Source organism: Girardinichthys multiradiatus, chromosome 5 (genome assembly GCF_021462225.1).
Source record: "Girardinichthys multiradiatus isolate DD_20200921_A chromosome 5, DD_fGirMul_XY1, whole genome shotgun sequence".
NCBI classification, from domain to species: domain Eukaryota; kingdom Metazoa; phylum Chordata; class Actinopteri; order Cyprinodontiformes; family Goodeidae; genus Girardinichthys; species Girardinichthys multiradiatus.
Window position 1 is genome coordinate 4,584,158 of NC_061798.1, and position 21,030 is coordinate 4,605,187.

The 21,030-nt window shown below is 37.1% G+C and overlaps 2 protein-coding genes across 10 annotated transcripts in view; one reads left to right on the forward strand and one right to left on the reverse strand.

Moving 5' to 3' along the window:
- The window catches only part of hyls1 (HYLS1 centriolar and ciliogenesis associated), a 22,690-nt gene extending 11,086 nt beyond the window's left edge, over window positions 1–11,604 (reverse strand). For 4 of the 9 annotated variants that reach the window (XM_047365793.1, XM_047365801.1, XM_047365802.1 and 1 more), the window contains exons 1-8: window positions 11,502–11,604; window positions 6,099–6,286; window positions 5,600–5,744; window positions 5,369–5,488; window positions 5,202–5,275; window positions 3,486–3,694; window positions 3,141–3,196; window positions 2,213–2,326 (exon numbers count right to left, since the gene is read on the reverse strand). In XM_047365793.1, coding sequence (XP_047221749.1) covers window positions 2,213–2,326; window positions 3,141–3,196; window positions 3,486–3,694; window positions 5,202–5,275; window positions 5,369–5,488; window positions 5,600–5,744; window positions 6,099–6,209 — 829 coding nt within the window. In that variant the 5' untranslated portion in view covers window positions 6,210–6,286; window positions 11,502–11,604. Of the gene's footprint in view, window positions 1–2,212; window positions 2,327–3,140; window positions 3,197–3,485; window positions 3,695–5,201; window positions 5,276–5,368; window positions 5,489–5,599; window positions 5,745–6,052; window positions 6,287–11,501 lie in introns of those variants that run through there. The other 5 variants (XM_047365794.1, XM_047365795.1, XM_047365799.1 and 2 more) reach the window with 5 other exon arrangements.
- A 2,600-nt stretch (window positions 11,605–14,204) lies between these two features.
- col9a1a (collagen, type IX, alpha 1a) overlaps window positions 14,205–21,030 on the forward strand; it is a 32,263-nt gene continuing 25,437 nt past the window's right edge. The window contains exons 1-9 of the mRNA XM_047365792.1: window positions 14,205–14,415; window positions 15,216–15,290; window positions 16,134–16,172; window positions 16,272–16,334; window positions 19,232–19,285; window positions 19,464–19,499; window positions 19,713–19,736; window positions 20,247–20,300; window positions 20,443–20,496. Coding sequence (XP_047221748.1) covers window positions 14,341–14,415; window positions 15,216–15,290; window positions 16,134–16,172; window positions 16,272–16,334; window positions 19,232–19,285; window positions 19,464–19,499; window positions 19,713–19,736; window positions 20,247–20,300; window positions 20,443–20,496 — 474 coding nt within the window. The 5' untranslated portion in view covers window positions 14,205–14,340. The remainder of the gene's footprint in view (window positions 14,416–15,215; window positions 15,291–16,133; window positions 16,173–16,271; window positions 16,335–19,231; window positions 19,286–19,463; window positions 19,500–19,712; window positions 19,737–20,246; window positions 20,301–20,442; window positions 20,497–21,030) is intronic.

Here is a 21,030-nt window from a genome sequence, read left to right on the forward strand (position 1 = left end):
CCGTGTATCAGGATGACAATGCACCAATACACACAGCAAGACTGGTGAAAGATTGGTTTGATGAACATGAAAGTGAAGTTGAACATCTCCCATGGCCTGCACAGTCACCAGATCTAAATATTATTGAGCCACTTTGGGGTGTTTTGGAGGAGCGCGTCAGGAAACGTTTTCCTCCACCAGTATCACGTAGTGACCTGACCACTATCCTGCAAGAAGAATGGCTTAAAATCCCTCTGACCACTGTGCAGGACTTGTATATGTCATTCCCAAGACGAATTGATGCTGTATTGGCTGCAAAAGGAGGCCCTACACCATACTAATAAATTATTGTGGTCTAAAACCAGGTGTTTCAGTTTTATTGTCCAACCCCTGTACATGTATACCAAAGTAAACAACGAAAAAGAATGACTGCATGTTAAAAACAAGGGTTTCAGTTTTCCAAAGTTAGTTAAAATGTACAGACAGGAAGCATTTACCCCTCATCCTGGCCAGGTTTCCTCCCTTCTCCTTTGACATCTTTTCATGGGTCTTCCAGCTAAAATCGCTTTTGGGGTCGATGACCCTGATAACTTTGCTGCTTGACGACTCGTCTGGAACATCGGTCACAAATACACGCTCTGTATTTTTCTCCACGTTGAATAGAAGCTTCTCCTGTTTTACTTTTTTGTTTTGAACTATTGCATCTTCTAAACCCTTCTTCTGAAACAAGAGCATGTTATCTGCATCAGCGTGAAGATGCTGTACCTCTGATGTTGACTTTGCGACTACATGCTTCATGATCTCTTTCAGTGTGCCGTCATCCTCACAGCATGCTGCAGCAGCAGGAAGACTGCTGCCCTCTGACACACACACCACAGACTCCTTCACATCTGGCCCATGTGTCGGTTCATGATCAAACTCAGTGAAGCTTCTGAGTGACCGGGGGTACTCTTCGTTGTCTCTGAACACAGACAGATCTTCTCGGCTGTCTTGGTTAAACCTGATCACGGAATCATCATCTCTGAGGTCTGCCAACTCCTGCTCCTCTGCTCTGTATGTGCCATAGCCGGAGGTCATTGGGCTTACTGTTGGACTACCAGAACTGCTGCTGGTAGCTTTCCTAACATTGTCATCATCATCACTCCTTTCTTCCAGAGCCCCTCTATTAAAAATCCGCTGGCTTTTTAACTCTGGATTTTCCTCCCTTGAACTCTCTGGAGGCGAGCCCTCTGGATCATTGACAGGTCTGGGGTCAATCACTCTTGTAATCTCCACCTCCTCATCCTTGTCTCCCTCCTCTCCGTCAGACCAGAAGGAGGAGTAAAGGGAATTCTTCTCGTCATCGCTCTCTTCGTCCCACTGTTCATTATACATTTTGTACATGGTGGCAGCATGCACTGCTGAGGTGTGTGGGGTGAAGGATCAGTAGAGACAGAAGGGTGGAGGAAGGAGCTAAGAGGATTAGCTGAAATCCAGTAGCCTTACACGCCTCTTCTCACAGCTGAAACAGCCCCGACTGCTGGTGACCATAGGTTAGTGACTTTGGTCATTGATTTAATGACTGATTTACTCTGTCTCCTATTATAGCTAGTTTTACTGACCTTAAAGTCATTTGCAGCCTAAACTGATCATGTTTCAACAGATTTTTGATGTTAATTTGCTCTTTTGCGACACATTGTGAGCAAATTTTCTAAAGCAGAATAAAAGTTATACATTTTTCTAACAAAGGCAGATTGCAATGCCTAAAATGTTATACCACTTGAACCTTTTCACATTTTATCAGGTTAAGACCACAAACTTCAGTTTTGTGGATTTTTTGTGTTCTTGCCATTTATACCAGCAACAAGTAAGTTATACCCATGAAGAGGAGACAAAATGATCATTTATTCTCAAAACACTTTCTAACTAACAATCTAAACGTGTAGTATACACTTGTATTCAGTCCCCTTTAGTGTAATACCACTTAATAAAACCTAGTGCAACTACCTGCCTTCACTATGCACCTAATTAGCAGAGTCCCCTTGTATATAATTCAACCTGAGTATAAATGCAGATGTTCTCTTTTAGGCCTCAGAGGTTTGTTAGAGAACATTAGCGAACAAACAGCACCATGAAGACCAAGGAACAGCAGATGGGTCAGGGAGGAGGTTGTGGAGAAGTTTAGAGTAAAGTTAGGTTGTAAAACAACACCCCAAAACTTGAAACATGTCACAGTTCAAAAATGCAAACCTACCAATGCACGGCCGTCCACCTACAGGCCAGGCAAAGAGGGCATTAATCAAATAAGACGCCAAGAGGCCCGGGTAACTGTGGAGGAGCTGTAGAGACCCACAGCTCAGGTGGGAAACTGCTGACAGAACAGATATTATGTTTAAGAAGTCATGTTTGTAGTTTGCTACAAGTCATGTAGGGGTCACAGCAAACATCTGCTAAGATCAGATAAGACCCAAAAAGTTGTTTGTTCCTGTCAACATGCAAAATGCTATGTGTGGTGGAAAACTAACACAGTTCATCATGGTGAACATGCCATCCCCTAGATGAAACATGGAGGTGGCAGCATCATGCTGTGGGGATGCTTCTCTTAAGCAGAGATAGGACAGCTGGTCAGATGGATGGAGCAAAATACAGGGCAATCCTGGAAGAACCGTTTAGAAACTGAAGAAGAATGAGCTGGACCTTTAACACATAACCAGAGCTACATCAGAAGAAATTAGATAAAAGCAGATGCATATTTGAATATGACCCAGTCAAAGTCCAGACCCAAATCCAACTGAAAAGTGTTTGCAGATGCTGTCCATTCAATCTGACTGAGCTTGAGCTTTTTTTTACAACATGGACCAAATGTTTTAGTCTCCCGATGTGCAAAGCTGGTAGAGACACACCCCAACCGACTTTCAGCTGTAAGTGCAATGAACGATAGTTCTATGGAGCTCTGACCCAAAGAGCTGGGTACAAATGTACAGAACACCTTTTTAGATTTTTATGTCTAAAACGTTTAGAAATGTATATTTTCCATCCGCTTCACATTATGAAGTTCTTTGTGTTGGTCTATCACATACACTTTAACTGATGGAAAACACATGGAGGTTTGTGGTTGTAATGTAAAAATGATGTGTATATGAAAACTGCTACAAGGCACTGTACTTAGTGGTGTTCATTACCTGAATCTTCTGTGTACACCGATTCATCACAGATGAGAGACTTTCCTTTTCGTTTTCTGGGAACAACACAATATTTGATTTATCACATGGTCAGTAGTTTGTAAAACCACAGCAAAAACACAGGTAGTATTAAACATAGAAATGATAAAATAGGTTACATAAGTTATTACATTTTAAAGGAAATAGAAAGGATCAATCAATCAAAAAGGGTAATCCCTACTTTTTATAATTATATTTCTTACATATTTTGTATTGTCAGAAAACATTTTTCCACAAAGCTACCATAGGTTGTGATTTCCAGAGCTAGAAAAGCAAATAAGATGAAAAGTCAGAGCTTAAACCCACCTTAAAACCTTTCTCTTGATAAATCGCCTCTCCTGGTGCTCGGAAAAGGAAGTGTAGCTTTCAGACAGAAGTGAGTCCAGGGTGTCTTCGGTATCCGGCTCTTCCTGCAGCCTGTTGGGAGCACCAGCTGGGAGCTGCAGCCTCGGACCCACAGACTGTTCAGCGTATGAATCACAATGTCTCATTGGCCAACTGTTGTTTTTGTTCTTCTGTGTGCACATTTGTAAAATACATCACATGTCAACCAAATAGGTTTAACTTTGAGGCCCAAGCCTGGAATGTTTTTTTCAAATAACCCAGGATCTTTTTTTTTAGTGTTTTAAAAAAAATTTATTATTAGAGTTGAAAAGCAATCTCGTCTTTTACAATATGTTCAAACCGTCCAAAAAAGGGGTCACCCCCCTCTAAATGTGGTCTGGTCGGCGTATCAGCCCCGCACGCGCACTTTTGTGTGTAAGGATCCAGTCCCTAAACCGCATGCGCGGCGCGCTCAGTGTTGGCGCTCTGACAGAACAGGACATCGGTGCGCAGCCCGACCCGCAGGCAGCATCTCCCATCGGCTCATTCATTCACGGTGGGAGGCAGAGCAGAGAAGTAAGAGATCAGACTAACACAATCTTTCTGGTTGCTAGTGGTTACGTACTAAGTGTAAACAAACCTGCCATGAAAGATGACAGTGCTTGTGTCCCTAGTTTATTACCTTCTTCATAACTCTTGCTAACTCTGGTCCCTGCTAGAATCCAGGCATTATGTTATGTTGTTATGCAGTGAACAAAGATGTGTGTTTCAATGAATGAACGTGTTTAGTGATAGAATGTGACCATGTGGTGCCACTCAGTTTCATTACGTACTTGACTAGATGAGCATTGGTTTGTGAAAAAAGTGCAGTGATGCCTTAAACCTGATAAATATCCTTAACACTGAAACCACAAAGGGGGTAATTTTTACCCCCTCTGATTTTCAAATGCTTGTTTCTCTGTTTAAATTAAACCCCTGCTTCTCTCACTTCTTCCACTTTTTCTAAAATGGATCCAGACTGTGTAACTAGTTTTAATGTAGTTAAACACAATGTCTTGTTTTTTGTGTCTCTGGGTCCTGCAGCTATGGTAATAAACTTCTCCTGCATAAGACATCCAGACTTAGGCCTACTCCTTACCTATATCCTCTCAGACGACTAATTATTTAGTTTTTTATTATTATTTATTTTCTAAAGTGTCAGGAGTTGTGTTGTGAATTGTCGCTATATAAAAAAACTGAACTGAATTGACGAAGTATCAGTTTTATCGAAATATTGATTATTTTGACAAACCCCACAAATTATGCACAAAAGTGCTTTTGGTGCAAACTAAACACCTCAAACAACTTTTCACACACGGTGGTGGAGGGGTCATGATTGGATCTTATTTTCCTGCCATAGAAACCAGGCCAACGAGTCAACAACAAACTTTGTATACTCAAGATAACATTGCAGACAACATTTTAAAATTATATTAGAACTGCCCCATACAACAGGAGACCAGCAAATCAACAGAATAACTGAAAAGGAAAAGAATCAACCTGTTCGACTGGCCCAGTCAAAGTCTAGACTCACTCTAATGGAAATTCTGTGGTGTTACCTTGATAGAGCTGTACATAAACAAACCCCATAACATGCAATACCACAAAGAACAGTGAAAAAGATATGAGTACATCTGGATGTACATTACTCTTGTTTACCTTGGTGTCCCGGTATGTTTTCTCTTGATGCATGAAAAATCCTGCACTGGATCCTTTAGAGTACAACAGGCTGACTGTGGAGAAATAAAGCAAACACAGCAACACAATCAAGGAAAATCCTGTCCCAGTATCATGATTAAAATGGTTAAGATAACTGGTGCTCTCACCTTTTTCTTTAGTATAAGCAGGAGGACTTGAATGAGATGTTGCTGTCTGAGAGTTTATGTTTGTAGGCGTGGCAGAGGCCAGGTTCTTCCACTGTCCATGGCGAATCACTTTATCAAGATCTGATAGGATGCACACGAAGACAAGGCAAATGACTGAATTTTTTATTTGGAAATTAAATATTTATCACTCCAAATGTTCCAAGAAAGAAACATATGGTTCATGAGGCTGACCTTGCTTAAACTCCAGCAGCCTGTGTTTTGGTATGTTCCTATAGCCAAGTACAGCCAGTTGTTGTTGAATTTCTTCTACTGAGAAGTCCAGATTGTCCATAGTGTTGTCAACTTTGTTTTTATGAGGGAGGAATTTACCAGAAAACTGTTAAACGAATAAAAAAATGTGCAACGTTTAAATGATCATTTGATAACAGAAAAGCAGCATTTATTATATATTTACAAGCCAAATGTGTCGGAAAATCCTGCAGTAAAGGAGCACTAGTACCGCAGAAAGGTGAAAATGTCGTGTGTTATGTCAGCATGACAAAAATATTAATATTTTATTTAATTTCTGTTCGATTTAGACGTTTAGGTTATTTATCGGTACTAAGTAAATTTACTTTAAAGTTACGCCGAGGTTAACAGTAGACTGCAGTCATTATCTAGTTAAACATAAAAGGTTTGACCTACCTCAGGCCAAACTTGTTAACACAATGGAAGTAACAGAGTGGCTTACAGAGAGCTGAAGGAACCTCTGGTATAATGGCCGCTCCTGTGTAACAAAAAACGAGCTCCTTAACAAAGCTGCTGCTGTTTCCTTGCTATAGCGAGTCCCTGACAGCAACATTAACTGATAAACTGTTTCGTTTAGAAGTTTACACACCCAGCACCAAGACAACCGTTAACAAGCTTTGAAACTAACGCCTCTTCCTTCTTCTTCTTCTTCTGTGTTGTTTTTTGGCAGTTGGCAAATAACTTGAAGATGTGCATTACCGCCACCAACTGGTATGGAGTGTGGTTCTTCATGGTTTTAAATCTTATTTACTATTACAACAATCAAATTTTATTTATTAATTTAGTGCTTTTGAAAAATCTAATTATAATTTGAATATGTTTGCTACCTAAACTTCTTTGCAAAGTATCTCTCAATATAAAATTTTCTTTAATACCTACAAATTCTCTCCTTAAAATTGTTCTTTCTTGTTCATATTTCTGACACTTCAATATTACATGTTCTATTGTTTCCTCCTCTCCACAATAATCACATTTTCCTGTATTATGTTTCTTTATCTTGAACAATGTAGAATTAAGTCCTGTATGTCCTATTCTTAATCTTGTAATTAATCTTTCCTCTTTTCTACTCCTTCTTCCTGTTCTTACTTCTCCTACTATCTTGTTGATTCTGTAAAACCATCTTCCTTTCTTTTCTTCATCCCACCTTTTTTGCCACTCTTTCCTGATTCTCTGTTTAATTATATTTCTTGCCTCTGACCTACTAATATTTATTATAAAGCTAATGTTGTTTTGTGTTGCCTTCTTTGCCATCCTGTCCGCCTTCTCATTCCCTCCAACTCCTACATGTGCTGGTACCCATAAAAACACTAATATTAATCCCATTCTTTGTATTCTAAATAAAGTAAGTTTTATTTCCAACAAAATGTCTGGTCTACCCTCTGAATGATTATGTTTTAAACTTAATAATGCTGAACTTGAGTCTGAACAAATGATTGTTTTTAATGGTTTTATATCCTCCACCCACTGCACTGCTAACAATATTGCTAATAATTCTCCTGAATATACTGATAATCCATCTGTAATTCTTTTTCCTACTTTTATTTTAAATTCTGGTATTACAAATGCTACTCCTATTTTTTCATCTGTTTTTGATGCGTCTGTGTAAATCTGGACATAATGATAGTAATTGTTTATATATTCTTGTATTATACTTGAATCTAATCTACATTTTGGATCCTTTTTCTTTTCCATCAATGCCATATCCACCACTGCTTCTGGTAATAGCCAAAGTGGCACTACTGGCAAATGCAACATTAAACTTATTTCTTTTTCATATATTTGAAATTTTTCTGCTATATTATTGATAATCCAACCAAAACTCTTAACTTGTTTTTTTTCTTTTTCCCAGCATGGTTTTAAAATATCACGTGTGGGATGATCCGGATTATTGCTTTGTAAGTTTATCCAGTAATTTATTGCTAACTGTTTCCTTCTTAGATCTAATGGCATCTCTCCCATCTCTACCTGAAGTGCTGCTATTGGACTGGTTCTGATTGCTCCTGTACAAATTCTTAAAGCTTGATGTTGTATATTGTCTAATTTTATAAGATGAGTGTTTGCTGCTGATCCATAAATTATACTTCCATAATCAATATTTGATCTAATTAATCCTGTATAAATTCTTTTTAATGATGTTCGATCTGCTCCCCAATCAATACCAGCCATACATCTCATAATGTTTAATATTCTTTTGCATTTATCTATGATTTTTTCTATATGTACTTTCCATATAATTTTTTCATCAAACCATATACCTAAAAATTTTATATTTTTTACTTGTTCTAAAACTTGATTGTATAATTTTAGTTTGATATTTTCTCTTTTCCTTTTCTGTGTAAACACCATTAGTTTTGTTTTTTCCACTGAGAATTTAAATCCCCATTGATTTGCCCATTGTTCTATTCTAATAATCTCATCCTGTATTTTCTTTTCAATAAATTTGATATTACGACCCCTTTTCCATATAGCTCCATCATCTGCAAATAGTGAGCAACCGACGTCCTTACCAATATTTTTAAATACATCATTTATCATTATAGAAAACAATAACGGACTTATAATACTTCCTTGAGGAGTACCATTATCTATTATATATTTATCTGACAATTCTTGACCAATTCTTACTTGTATTGTTCTATTTGATAAAAAATCTTTAATCCAGTTAAACATTTTTCCAGTAATACCCATTTTATTTAATTTAATTAATAATCCTTCAACCCACATCATGTCATATGCTTTTTCTATATCAAAAAATACAGCTACTACATTTTCTTTGTTTATTTGTGCTCTCCTAATTTCATATTCTAAACATAATGCAGAGTCATTTGTGCTTCTCCCTTTTCTAAACCCATTTTGATTTCTAGATATATATCCATTAATATTTAAATAATATGTTAATCTATTATTAATCATTTTTTCCATTATTTTACAAATATTTGATGTTAATGCGATCGGTCTATAATTTTCTGGTTTTGTGTTATCTTTTCCTGGTTTAGCTATTGGAATAATTATTGCTTCCTTCCAGCTCTGTGGCAGCTCTCCCTCCTCCCAGACTTTATTGTATAATTCTAATATTTTGTCTTTTGCTTTGTCATTAAGATGTTCTATCATCGTATAGTAAATTTGATCTTTTCCAGGTGATGTATTTTTTGTTTTCCTGGTTACAAAGTTCAATTCTCCTTGTGTAAATGGTTCATTTATTAATTTATTTGTATCTACATTATTTTGCATTAATTCTTTATATTTCATCTTTGTGATTTCCCTACCTTTCTTTCCCTCTTCACTAATATTATTTGAACTATGAATTTTACTAAATGTTTTAGCTAATATTTCTGCTTTTTCTTTATCTTCCGTTATAGTTATATTATCTATTTTTAATATAGGATATCCATATTCTTTTCTAATACCCTTCATTCTTTTAATCGTTTTCCAAATTTGATCAATTTTTGTTTCTCTCCCTACGGTATTACAAAAGTTTCTCCAATATTCTCTTTTTGTATGTTTAATGATCTTTCTTACCTTTGCCTGCTTTCTTTTGTACTCAATTAAATTCTGATAAATTGGGTTACTTTTTAACATTTTAAATGCTTTATTTCTTAATTTTATTACTTCACTACATTCTTTTGTCCACCATGGCACAATTTTTTTATCGTTCTTTCTTCCTCCTTTTTTTATTGATTCTTCTGCAGCCTGTAATATTTTTTTACAGATATTTATATTTAAACTATTTATATCAATTGACTCATCTATTTCTTCCAATTTCTTTTGACTTAAATATTTAAATTTTTCCCAATCAGCCTTATTAAAGTTCCATCTTTTATATAATCCTGTATTCCTGTTATTTATTAATATTCCTGTTATGATTTTAATGGGGTAATGATCACTGCCTACTGTTGTATCTTTGTCAATGTCCCACTCACAGTTATTGGCTAAACAATTTGATACTATTGTTAAATCAATCACAGATTCTGTACCTGTTTTTACATTAATTCTTGTTCCTTTTCCATCATTTATACATACCAAATTTTTTATTTCCATTATTTCTTCAATAACTTGTCCATTTTTATCATTACATTTTCCCCATAATGTGCTGTTAGCATTAAAATCTCCACACCAGATTACTTTTCCTTCTAAGTATCCCATTAATTCATCCATCAACTCAAATGATAATATTTTACATGGATTATAAAAATTTATTATTTTACACTTTTCCTTTTTATTGTAAATTTCAACTACTATATATTCTAACTCTTTGCCTTTTCCTAATATCTGATATTGTATCCCTTCTTTTATAAATATTCCACATCCTCCTCCACTTCCTTCTATTCTATCCCTTCTGATACTATTATACCCTTTAAACACAAAATCTAGGTTTGGTTTTAACCACGTCTCCTGTATACATATAATTTCTGGTTTTTCTTCAATTCCATCTATATACCCTTTAAATTCCTGTCCATTAGCGATTAAACTTCTTGCATTCCACTGTAATATTATCATATATTTCTATCAGCTGGGGTTCCTCCTTGCCTTCCATCTGTTTCCAACTTTTTATTAATGTTTTCCCAAGATCCTTCTTTAAACCCTAAGAACTTTTCTGCTCCTCTGACTATTATTTTAATCTTTTCTGTTTTGTGTTTAGCCTGTTCAGTGCAGTTAATGACATAAGCTATGAATAATATCAGTTTTTCCACAGACATTGTAACATTTTCCTCTGATTCTACTTTTCTTTGTTGATAATCTTGAATCCTAATTTGACCTTCATCCCTTGATCTTTCTTTCTGTACATTTTTGACTGCTTCGGCATAGCTTATGTTTTTAGTCATTTTAATTTGTTGGATTTCTTTTGCTTTCTTCCTTACCTCACATCCCCCGAATGTAACTCTATGTTGCCCTCCACAATTGCAACATTTTTCCTGCACTTCTTCCCCACAATCTTCAATTCTGTGATCTTCTCCACACTTTGGACATCTTTGTTTTCCTTTACAGACAGCTGCTATATGACCATATCTCTGACATTTAAAACATCTTAGTGGTGGAGGAATGAAAGGCCTCACAGAAAAACTCAGATATCCTATTTTAACATTTTGTGGCAACACCTTTTCTTCAAAATCTATTAAAATTGACAGGCTTCCTACTCTTTCACCATTTACATTTTTTGTCAGTCTTTTGAGATTTTTTACCTTTGCACCAACAATGCTTTTTTTTAACTTGTCTATATCTTCCTCCATAGGAATGCCATAAATTACCCCCCGAATGATTTTATCTTCTCCTATAATCTTCCTCTCTGTCACTGTTTTCTTGCAAATGTTTTCCACTTGTAAAGCCTTTCTTCTTTGTTCTTCAGTTTTACACACCACCAGTATATTTCCATCTCTCAAGACCTTCACCATTTCAACATCTCCTATCTTTTTTTTAATTTCTCTAGATAGTGAAATAGGACTCAGGTTCTCTTTTTCTTCTTCATTTTTTATCTTTAATATTATTTTACATTCTTCCCTTCCGATTTTCCTCCTAACTACTCTCTCTTCTTCAGAACTGTTTTCTTCCAACTCTCTTTTATTCCTTTGGCTGTCTAACATTTTTCCTTCTTCTGCTTTACCTCTTCCGCGTCCTCTCCCTCTACTTACTGGCGTCCATTCATCAAAGTCCATATTATCCTCCTGTGTATCCATTCTGAACCATTCACATACCAGTTTATGCCTTTTACTGCCACTTCCAAAAGTAAATAATTTCTACCACTGTGGGGTTCTTAGTAGACCAACGTTTTCAGATCGAAGTTTCGCGCCAAGATCCTGCCTCCAACCAATCCTTTTCCGGGTTCAACCAACCTCCCTCCAGCCAACGCCTCTTCCTCGTCTTCTTCATCCTCTTTAAGGCTTTCCGGGGCATACTGCCACCTACTGGGCAGCAGCCGGTAAAACCATACCAGGTTCATCCTGGTTTCTTTTATCGTAATCCAGCCGTCCTTATCTACTTTAACTCCACAGTTAGCTTTCCTAACTCTGCCATTTATTAATGAATGTTCCAATCAGAATGGTTTTATGCTAAATTTATGTTTCTTCCTTGCTTGGACCACTCTTTGTATCAGACTCATTTCCTCCTTAAGATTTCTCCCATTCTTTCAAAGACAAACATGCACCTGTCCATCCATTTTCTATACTCACTTGATCCTGATCCAGTTGATTTTAAGGCAAGGCAGGGGACACCCTGGTCATGTTGCAGGTCCATCACAAAACAAGGACAGAGAAAGGACAGACAACTGTGCCTACACTCTTAGATTTAAAGGACAATTTAAAGATGGTATGGGCTCAGCATGCAGGTCTTTGGATTGTGGAAGGAAGTCAAAGAATTCACCCATGTTTTCAAGGAATGTGTAAACGCCACACAGAAAGGCCCGTCCAAGATTTAAATCCAGGACCTTTCTGCTGTGGGTTAACAGTACTGATTCCTGAGCCACCGTGCTGTCATACAGAAACACATACTTCCAAATTCACATTTGTCCAGTCATATTTTTTAACTGTTCAGCTAGATCTTTTGGTAAAAAAGAGATCCACGACAGCAGACACAAAAGCACCTCTAGATCTTTCTTGCAGAAGCAGCTCTTGTGGATGTAATTTTGTCCAACTCTGGGTGAAATTTAAAGGATTTTTTTTTTTTGTGTCTGCTCTCTGTCCTCTTAACCCCAAGCTGCTTGCAGCAGATAACCACTCATACTGAGTCTGGTTCTGCTGTTAAAAGGGATGAGAATTACTGGGCATACATAGACAGGTTTTGACTAACTGGCATTGTACTGTTATGACATCTGCATTAAATGGCACTATTTGTAACTTTTTTGAACCTGAAGATGTATCTGGATTGGACTGAATTGATTGTTTTTCTTCCTACTTATAAATCTAAATATCCGAGCTCCAGCTTATCCTAAGGAACTCACAGTTCCATAAATTCATAACAAAGCACTTTGCTTTCAGGTTTCTTGCAGGTTTTATGGTGGCTCCTACAATTTCTAACAGTAGAGTAGAAGCTGGATCGTTTAGTTCTCAGGCTCCTCTTCAGTGGAATCAGCTTCAGGTTTTGTCTGTGACACCCTGTCTACTTTTTAGACTAGGCTTAGAACCTTCCTTTTTGATAAAGCTTATAGTTACAGTGGCTTAGGTTATCCTGAACTATCTCTAGTTATGCTGCTGAAGACTTCGGCTGCTGGAGGACATACTGGCCCGTTTTCCTCACTCTGAAAATCTGACTCGTTTATTCTCCACATACGTGGAGAATAAAACAATTTCAGCTTTTAACTATGTTCTCTCTCTTTTCTCTTCCTAGAAGCTACACCTGGCCTGATTCTGTGTCTACCTGTGACACCTTTCTGGAGAGGGTTATCGTCCAAGCTTCTGCTGGCAATAACTTAATGCTCACCTTCTAGCGATGATCCACATGGCCCTGTCTTTCAGTGTTTAACCCTTTCTCTCTCCTAGACATGGAAATTGACTGAGCTTCTACTGTGACTAACTCTATGTGCTCTCTTTCAGACTCTAACCTTGAAAACTGGCTCAGAGTTTATCTGTTCTTTCTTTCTAGGTGAAACGACTAAAGGAGCTACACCCATTAACATTTACTTTTCCTTCCCATAGAAAGTACTCCTGGATCAGTGCTTCTTTGTTCTTTTTCTGTCTCTGCTCTGTTCTCTCAAACCCCCAGTCGGTCGTGGCAGATGGCCGCGCACACTGAGCCTGGTTCTGCTGGAGGTTTCTTCCTGTTAAAAAGGAGTTTTTCCTCTCCACTGTCGCTACATGCATGCTCAGTATGAGGGATTGCTGCAAAGTCAACGCCAGTGACTGTCCACTGTCTCTACATGCTCATCCAGGAGGAGTGAATGCTGCAAGTCACTGACTGGATGCAATCTGCTGGGTTTCCTTAGATAGAAAAACTTTTTATCCAATTTGAATAAATAACTAACTCTGACTGCACTGTTCAATGGTTAGGATTAATTGGAATGTATGTACCTGACTGTTGTGAAGTGCCTTGAGACAACATGTGTTGTGAATTGGCGCTATATAAATAAAACTGAATTGAATTGAATTATGTCTTTGCAGTTGTTGCTGCCATTAACGTAGTGTTCTATCTTTGCTTTTTTTTTCCATAGAAAGAACGTGCATCTGTCGTGATTTCTCAACCTCCAGCCACCAACCCATTCTGAAACTGGTTCTGGTCCTGCTAGAGGTTTTTTTCTGTTTAAAGTGAGATGTTTCTGTTAATGACTCAGTATATCAAAGGGAAGATCTGTTTCAAATTGACATTTGTGGTGTACTGAATTACAATAATAAATTGGATTTGTTTTTCTTGTAAGGAGCCTTGATAAAATGTTTTTATGAATCAAATTATGTAAATGATGGGATTAAAAATTGTAGAATTCTAGCAAAATAGATAAATAAAGAAAAATGAAGGTTCGGTTAAGCTAGATTGTTTTTACTTATCCTTTAAAGTTTCCTCCCTGTGATTCCTGAGGTACCCTCCTCCTTCAGCCAGCTGAGCCTCAGCTTCTCAGGAACAGTTAGGACTTTCTCAGATCCTCCCTCCAGCAGGCGGTGGGCTTTCAGGCAGGGGGGGTACTGGCAAATGAACTGATTGAAAGCCTTGTCTAATCTGGTAAAAGGAGAGTTTTAGTATCTTTAAGGCTCTTCTGGAAGACCATGGCTCTCCTCAGGATCCATCAGGAGCCTTTGCTGGTGGTTTTATTGCAGATTATGTTGATTTGCTCTGCTCAGGTGAGAGGCTTTTTTTTTACTTTTCCACTTGTTGTAGAATAGTACTTCTGTGGTACTGGCTGTGGTACCCGCTGCTGCATGGGAAGAAATACTGAACTTCTGTTTTTGTGATTTCTATCTCTAACCATCCTAGTATCATAGGACATAATGTTTGATCATTCTGAGGAGAAAATATCTCCTCTAATCCTGTTATTTTTAATGCCGGAGGTCAGAAAATGTTGTGTTCCTACTGACTTTTTTAATTTGCCTTGAGCTACTTAATGAGTTGACTTTCCTGAATATTTTTCCTGATAGGATCCCTATCTCTATAGAAACAGACTAACTATGAGTTTTTTCTGTACTTCATACCTCATATATTATGTAGAGAGTAGAACATTTTTGTATTGAACATCGTCACTTCAACTTTGAACAGAATCTTTGTCTAAGAAATTAAACTTATGGTGAATGTTATTATTTTATTACTGGAATGTATTATTTAAGCAGTTAAAATGTTTAGTTAGCATTTTTTATATATCTCTATTAAAGTATGACCTAAAAAGCTGCTTTACTCCAGCATGTTCAGCAGTGAGGTCCAGACAGTAGCTGTAATCTGTACACATGCTGTTACTTAAGCAATTTAATGGGACTAAAATGGAAGCCTGGTTGGGTTTCATGGTCTTTCATCTCACATCACTTGGACAATGGGTCTTTGTATGACTGCCCTGCACACAAATAGTACAGCAGCAGCGCTGCATGATGTTCAATAGTGAATTTTAGATGGGGGAAAAAATAAAAAGCTATTTTCTGTGTTTGTTTAAAAGAGGGGCCCACCTGGTCCCAGAGGGTCCCCTGGACCGCCTGGCATCCCTGGAGTACCTGGAGTGGATGGAATTGATGTGAGTCTGCGTTATATTATCCCTTTCATAAAAGTTAATCCGAGTCACTGCAGAGACCATCTTGCCATACAGCAGCTGTTTCAATCTTGGAGCTCCTCTTACTACAGTAACATTAAAGTATAATTTACACATTAACTGCAACTTTACCTCAAATATATATGTTTGGTATTTTTTTCTAATAAAAGGACATCAGCCAAAATATTCTATCCGGGACTATCTGAAGAGAGTCACACAGACACAATCACCTCACAGCAAAATGGATTTTTCCATACTGTCATTTTGATTTTTGAAAATATCTCTGATGTTTTTTGCATCGTTCTCTGCATCATTTCATCAATCAGTCTTTTTTTTTTTATAAACAGCACTTTTTATACACAACTATGGTGCAACACAAAGTGCCTTACATAGGCTAGAAATAAGTGTCAATGAAAAGAAACAACACAGATTTTCAAATTGAACTGAAGGGTTCATTCCCAGTGTTTAGAGTTTCTCTGTCTAAAGGTTCTTGACAGTTATTTGACTTCAATTCTGTTCTGATTAAGAAGAAAATTCTCTGCTATTGATGACTTGTATCTAACATACAAATAAAAAGGCATCAGCTGGCTGTGGGTCCTCAGGAGCCAGTTTTTAACAGTGTCTTATATCACTTGAAAGACAGCAGGAAGTCAGTACATGGTTGGACATACAGACTGTGTTGCAAACTGCTCAATATATTTAGTTTTGGGCAGCTCATAAAGTCATAAGCAGACTAAAGAAATGTGTTGAATGGCCAGGAAAAAAAACTCTACAACTGTCAATAGTTATTTTTGTGTTCATTTTAACATTTCTTTTCTGCATGCTCAGGGCGAAAGAGGAGAAGACTCCACTGTAACTGGACCAATAGTGAGTGATTTTTCTCAGTTCAGCATACAGAGGTGGAAATTAATGTTTTTATTTATTTCATAAAGGGAATGATAATGAGTTAAAATGTTCTGTCTCCAGGGTCCTGCCGGAGATAATGGCAAGGACGGGTCTTCTGGAGCTCCAGGCGTTCCAGGAGCAGATGTGAGTAAAAACACATAATCAGGACTGTGTGTAATAATGAAACCAAAACACCACCATCTACCGAGATCAAGATATATTAAGATGGGTCTTGATTAAAATGTATTTTAATCACACAGTCCTGTCAAATGAATTTGACATCTGGAAAACTGAAGCTGCAGAACTTGAGGTCTGGCCTCCTGTGGGCAGAAATGTTGAGAGAGAAAAAGGTCCCCTGGATAAATCTGTGTGGCCTTTTAGAGTTGGGTCTCACATAGCTTCCTGAGAGAAACAGGGGTCTTTTGTGTGCACCTGAAAGGAGTTTGGAGGGAAAGGCTGTTCAGAGATGGCTGACAGGAAAGACGTGTATGCTGAGAAACATGGTGCAGAGCGCTCACAGGGACTCTTCTGTCTGCTTGGTGATTGTGCCAGGAACACCACAGAGTGATATATACCATGATATTTAAATGTGGAGTACAAAACTAAAACTCTTAGAGCAGTAAAGTTTATTTTTACCAACCTTTATGTTGGAGAAAGGTGTTTTGGTTATTTATGGGGACATGTAGAAGTGTCTCCCCTTTTTCTACTAGTGTCTTTAAACAGGTGAATATTCTTGTATCCTCATACATGGAGAGAGAACGTTCAGAGAAAAGTAAAACCCTCTAATTCTACAATTAGAGGGTCTGAGTCTTTATTCTAAAAGAATAAATGCAACCACAAATGTATCCAGACCTGGTTCAGGTCAGAATCAGGTTATTTGAAAAATATTTGCCTTATATTTTTGTGGTTTATGTGTATATTATTAATATCTAATATATTGATACTCAGATAGGATCTACATGAACATTTGAATTATATATTCAATAGTTATCTAACATTGTAATGATTAAATGTTTGTCTGATGGAAGAAGAAACTGATTATTACTCTATGTCTAGAAACTGGGGTTTAACATTTTTTTCCATTTGCTCCATAAAAAATGATTTAACTTTAAAGGCAGAACAAACATTGTATTTTTTTGGTGCAGTTGCTAAATACCAGATAATGAGTGATAGCATTCTTTTAGAATATTAGTTGTATATCCTTAGTATTTGGTAGAGCTGCCTTTAAAAATGACTTGGTTCAAATATTTTGGGTTTCCCTCACGACAGAACTGGTGTAAATGAAACCACCTTGCTCTCACACACCTTTTCACTTCTGCTCACAAATATTTAATAAAACTAAAATCAGACATTTGTGATGACCTTATAGTTCCTATTACAGTTTGTAACAAATTTGGAGGTCTGCTTGAGGTCATTATTCATTTAGAAGATCCATTTGTGCCCAAGCTTTAATTTCCTGGCTGACGTCTTGAGATGTTGCTTCACTATTTTCACGTAATGTATGTTTCGAATGATGCCATCCATTTTGTGAAGTCCACCAGTTCCTCCTACAGCAAAACACCCCACAACATGATGCTGCCAAGCATGTACTTCACTGTTGGGATGATGTTCTTAGGCTTGCAAGCTTCTACCTCTGTCCTTCAAATATAACAATTACTATTATGGCCAAACAGTTTCTTCTGTTTCATTTGACCACATTTTGACCCTGATTGCATTGGGAAAGTATAATCTGGCTTTTTATGTTGCTTTTGGAGGTATAGCTTCTTTGAAGTTTTACCAACTTTTTCATGTCTAGGAATTGTTGAATCAGTCTTGTGGAAGTCCACAATTGTCTTCCTGATGTCTTGACTGATTTTCTCATGATCTTCCTATGATGTCACACATAGAAGTAGTGTGTTTGAGGTGTTGCTTTAAGATACATCCGCAAGTGTGCCCAAATGAACTGAAATGTTGTCAATTGGCCAACCTAAATTAGAAACCATTTAAAAGCATAGTGATCTTGTTGTTGTTTACTTCAATTCATATTTGTTGTTAGTAGTGTTTCATTTGAAAAATGTCAAACTGTGTTTATAAAAAATCTTTTCAGTGAAGAATAGTAGCGTTTAGATTTGAAAAGTCAGAATATTTCAGATTTTGAACTAGAGAAGATCATGCACAGTCCGACGTCCTGGAAAAACTGTGAAATAGTGCTTTAATCAAATAACAATTCTGCTCCCAACAAACAGCAGAGGAATATGCTGATATTTTCTTACATTTCTGTATATGATGATAAGCTTTTTTCTGAGTGCTGTCCTTGACAGGATAAAGCCCTAAGTAAAAAGCCACATTGCACATGTCAAAAACTGCCGCTGCTCATGAACTCAGGCTCTGTGAGGTGTTAAGTGAGAGATTTAATTAAACCTAAATAAGTTTGGTGTTCACATGGTTATCCTGTGTTTTCCTAGAATTATCACTTCATTTATTTATCTCTATAGCCCTTTCAAAACTGCTGACTAGGCAACCAAAGTTCTTTAGAAAGCATACAGGAAAGGAAAGAAATTTAATGAAAGGAAAGATAATAAACAACCAACAACAGAAACAGCAATAATGAAATAATGTTCCATCAAACCACTGGATATTAAAAGCCTTTCTAAATAAGTTTCAATTTAAAATGACCCAGGTCAGAGTTAGAGCATAGATCTGGAGGGAGCTGGTTCCACAGTCTAGGAGCCGGTACTGAGAACACCCTGTCACCCCAATGCACAGACTTAGTCCTTGGAACATCTAATAAAACTGGCATGAAGACCTCAGGGATCTACCACACACACAAAGACACGGCAAATCAGATAAATAAGATGGGGCCAAACCATTTAAAGATTAAAAACAAACAGTAGAAGCTTATAATCTCTTCTAAAATGGACAGAAATCCAATGCAAAGAAAATAAAACAGGAGTGATGTGCTCTCTTTTTGTGGTACCCGTAAGAAGCTGTTTAAACCACTGTTTAACTGAAGATCAGGCTGAGAAATGTGAATTTTAACCAAACCTGTATCATCTCTGCAGGGACTTGTGGGACCTCCAGGAGATCCAGGCCCTGTGGGCTCAAAAGGCTCAAAAGTAAGTTTATCATAAGTAAAACATTAATAATAACTCTGTAGACGGTGATTCTCACATCTAAAAATGGAAATGTCACCACACTGAGTTCTAGTAACTTCTGTGCATCTGAAAATGTACTATACAGCCACGTTTATATTTTATGATCTCAGACAATGTTTCTGTTCTTGATGGGTTTTAGGGGGAACCTGGAGGCCGGGGACCTGCTAGAGAACCTGTAAGTAAACATTTTTCAGTTTCATATCCAGACTCCCTGATACCAGCAAATTGATCATCACAGACTGTTTAACACAAAATTAGATTTTCATAAGGTCCTATTTGTTCTACCCAACCTTACTGTAAACTATAGTGTTGTTACTGCAACAGTTTGTCTTTGTCTGATTGCATGTGTTACATTAAAACGTCCTAATCTATGATTTGTCACCCACAGGGTGTAGGACCTGATGGAACCGATGTGAGTATTCTCTGTTGTCTGCCTGTTGTCAGTAAAGCAGAGGTTATAGACACGTTTCATGGTTATGGATGCTATTCTAAAGCAAGCGTTTTATTCTTTAAAAAAGTAAGAACAAATAAATAAAAAAATCCACAGTTAAAAAGAAAAACTGTTTTGTCTTTCAACACCAAAACTTCATTCTATGAATAATACAAAAACATTCACATCAAACTAGAATCAGTTTGGACCTTTTTAGTTTCTCTTTTCAGTCATGAATCTTGAAACTTCAGTGATTATTCTTCACAAAACCCTTGAAATCTGCTTCATTCCTTTATTGGATCATTTTAAATCAGCATTTCAGAGAAGATCATGGCAAAAGCAATGGAGAAGGAGGTGGCGGAAATATCCAACATTTATTAGCATTTAGAATCAGGAGGTGGGAGAATCTGCGGGAAAAAATCCATGGTACCATTTTTTCAACAAACAGTTTGGAACAGAACAGTTTCTTCCTGTTTTACTGTTTTGTTTCAGGGTATTCCTGGTACAGATGGGCTACCAGGTGAACTGGGAAGAGCAGGACCCTCTGTGAGTACATGACACATGGTTAAAGCTTGAATTGTCAATTGAAATGGAAAGTTTGGGAAATGTAATCGTAAATTAACAATTTTCTGGACAGCAACAACAAGATAGTCTTAGTGAATTGATAAAACCTCTGTATCTGTCATAGGGAGTAAAAGGAAGGAGAGGTCCCGTCGGTCTACCTGGTCCTGCTGGTCCTCGGGTAAAGACCCGTTTGTCTCTGTCTGATCTCTTTACTTTATATGTGGAAGCTGGTCATGGAGGTAACATCAAAGTTTTTACTTGTATGAAAAGAATAGTTTGAAACAGGTAATTTTATGTAAAACCTGAAACCATTTTCACAGTTTTCAGCACCCCTGATAAAGATGTCTAAAAGGCCTAATGAATAATTTCCTGTTTTTCTGCAGCAACATGATCTCACACTAAAAATAAAATAAACATCAGCTTTTTAATTTAAATACTATCACTGGAGAAATACTGTCATGCTCAATAAATAATTGGTCTTTTTAGTGCACCAGTGGAACAGTTATTGGCACCCCTACTGTTGGTACTTTGTATAAAGCTCATTTTCAATGGAAATTAAAGAGAAAAAAGCCCGCAGCATCACAGCTCCTCCACCATACATAACAGTGTACATAAGGTGTTTTTCCATTGATTTATCTTGCGTTTAACACCAAACCCATGTGGAGTGTTTGCTGAGAAACTTATCACCCTTAATCTTATCTGTCTGAAATCC